At 52.0% G+C, this 1715-nt stretch overlaps 1 protein-coding gene across 1 annotated transcript in view; it reads right to left on the bottom strand.

The window, feature by feature from the left end:
- Window positions 1-1508: 1508 nt before the first annotated feature.
- Window positions 1509-1715, bottom strand: part of WNT8A (wingless-type MMTV integration site family, member 8A) — a 2980-nt gene continuing 2773 nt past the window's right edge. The window contains exon 7 of the mRNA XM_009080148.1: window positions 1509-1701. Coding sequence (XP_009078396.1) covers window positions 1509-1701 — 193 coding nt within the window. The remainder of the gene's footprint in view (window positions 1702-1715) is intronic.

Genomic DNA, 1715 nt, shown 5'->3' with positions numbered 1-1715 from the left:
GTTGAGGCTGTGTCTGCACAAGGAGCATAGGAAGACCTGGATAAAATAGCATCAAAGCATTTGCAGTGTGGGCACAATGTGCCAGCAGAGCTGTAAGATGTTTCTTTCACTTGTTTCTCCTCCTCCTCCTTTGTCTGGAGAGCAAACCTGGTGGAGCATCCTTGGCCCTGCATCCTGGGTGCAGGTGGTGTCCTGAGGAGCAGGACCAGCCCTGGGCCAGCAGCAGTCAGTGTGTGTCCCCTCCTGCCCTCTGCACTGTGCTCCAGGGCTGTTGGCACCTGGAGCAGCAGGGAACCAGCAGACACATTCACAACTGTCCCCAAATTTTCTCTCCTGCCCCAGTTCAAAGGGTTCCTCTCGTGCCTCCAAGAAATTTGCAGTGAGTGCCGATGCTGATGCTTTCCACATCAAAGCAGGGCAGCCTCACATTGTCTGGGGGATGTCGGGTTGAGGCAAATTAAAGAGGCTTTGGGAGCTTCAAAATCAGCTTTAGCATACTCAGCTCTTGGAAAGGGTGAGATTAAGGTGATAGGTACTAAAGCCAACCCTCCAGGGACTGGAGGCTGGAGCCAACTTATCAGGATCCAGGAGAACAACCTTCTTGCTGGCTTTGGTGGCTTTTGGATTAATGCTGAGAGATTTGTGGAAGTTTACACAGAAAGGGATGACTTTGCACCTAAAGTCATATTGCGAGGGAGCCAGAAAGGAAAAAGCCAATTCTTTTCATTGTGGTGTTTATTGCAAAATACAGTTCAAAATCTAACTCTTTAGGGATACTTTCCAAATATAGAGTGAAAAGAGATTGTGCTAAGCAATAATAAAACTTATTAATAAACAACATTAGGCATAAAGAATTCTGAATCCTTATCTGCTAATTTATAACAGAGTATAGGAACTGTAAACTGCTTCATTAATTTCATCCAGTACAAATATACAAAGCTACTGTCTATTGGTGCCAAAACACAAAATTCAAAATACAAGAGGGGGGGGAAAAGGGTAGGGGAAGTCTGTAAACATTGGCTGTAAACTTCACAAAGCCCTCAAAAGGCTGCAGGTGTGGTAATACACACCACAACACCACTGAACCTCCTCTCATGCCTGAAAGTGCATAAGTTTTTCCTCTAGAAATGCTGCTGAGCAGGTGCTGTGCATGAAGAGCCTGGACCCAGAGCTGCCCCAGCTGTGATGGGATGGGGTCACCCTTCTGGCCCCACCTCGCTGGCCGAGGGGCTGGAGCCTCCCCGCTGGCTTTGGCAGACCTGCTGGCAGCAGCACAAGGGATTGAGCTCTCCTAGGCAGTTCAACTCTACCCTCTGTCCAGTACAGAGATAAAGTGACTCCCGACAAGAAGCTACTGGTGGATATTGAGGAGGAGCTGTGGGACTTTCCTCATCCCACCACATCCATCCACAGGAGACCCCATCACCTCGCGCCGTGCCCACGTAACCCTCCAGACCCCGGGGACGCTCCCAGTGTGAGACATCCTCCCGGGGCACCGTGGCTGCCTCCTATCTCCTGTGGGCCCTGCTCCTCTGCCTGACGTGGTTGGGGGTGGCAGCAGCATCGCGGCGGGTGCAGAAGTGCTTGGCCACCAGCGTCCGGCACTGCTCGCAGCGCACCGTGCAGCACCAGTGGAACTTGCAGTTGCAGCTGGTCACCACCTCCGTCCGTCGCTCCTCCACGCGGGGGCCACACTCGGGGCAGAGCCCCCGGGA

The sequence above is a fragment of the Acanthisitta chloris genome, unplaced genomic scaffold (assembly GCF_000695815.1).
Source record: "Acanthisitta chloris isolate BGI_N310 unplaced genomic scaffold, ASM69581v1 scaffold6780, whole genome shotgun sequence".
NCBI lineage: Eukaryota > Metazoa > Chordata > Aves > Passeriformes > Acanthisittidae > Acanthisitta > Acanthisitta chloris.
The sequence above is the reverse complement of the archived record's forward strand: the minus strand, read 5'-3'. Positions and strand labels throughout refer to the sequence as shown.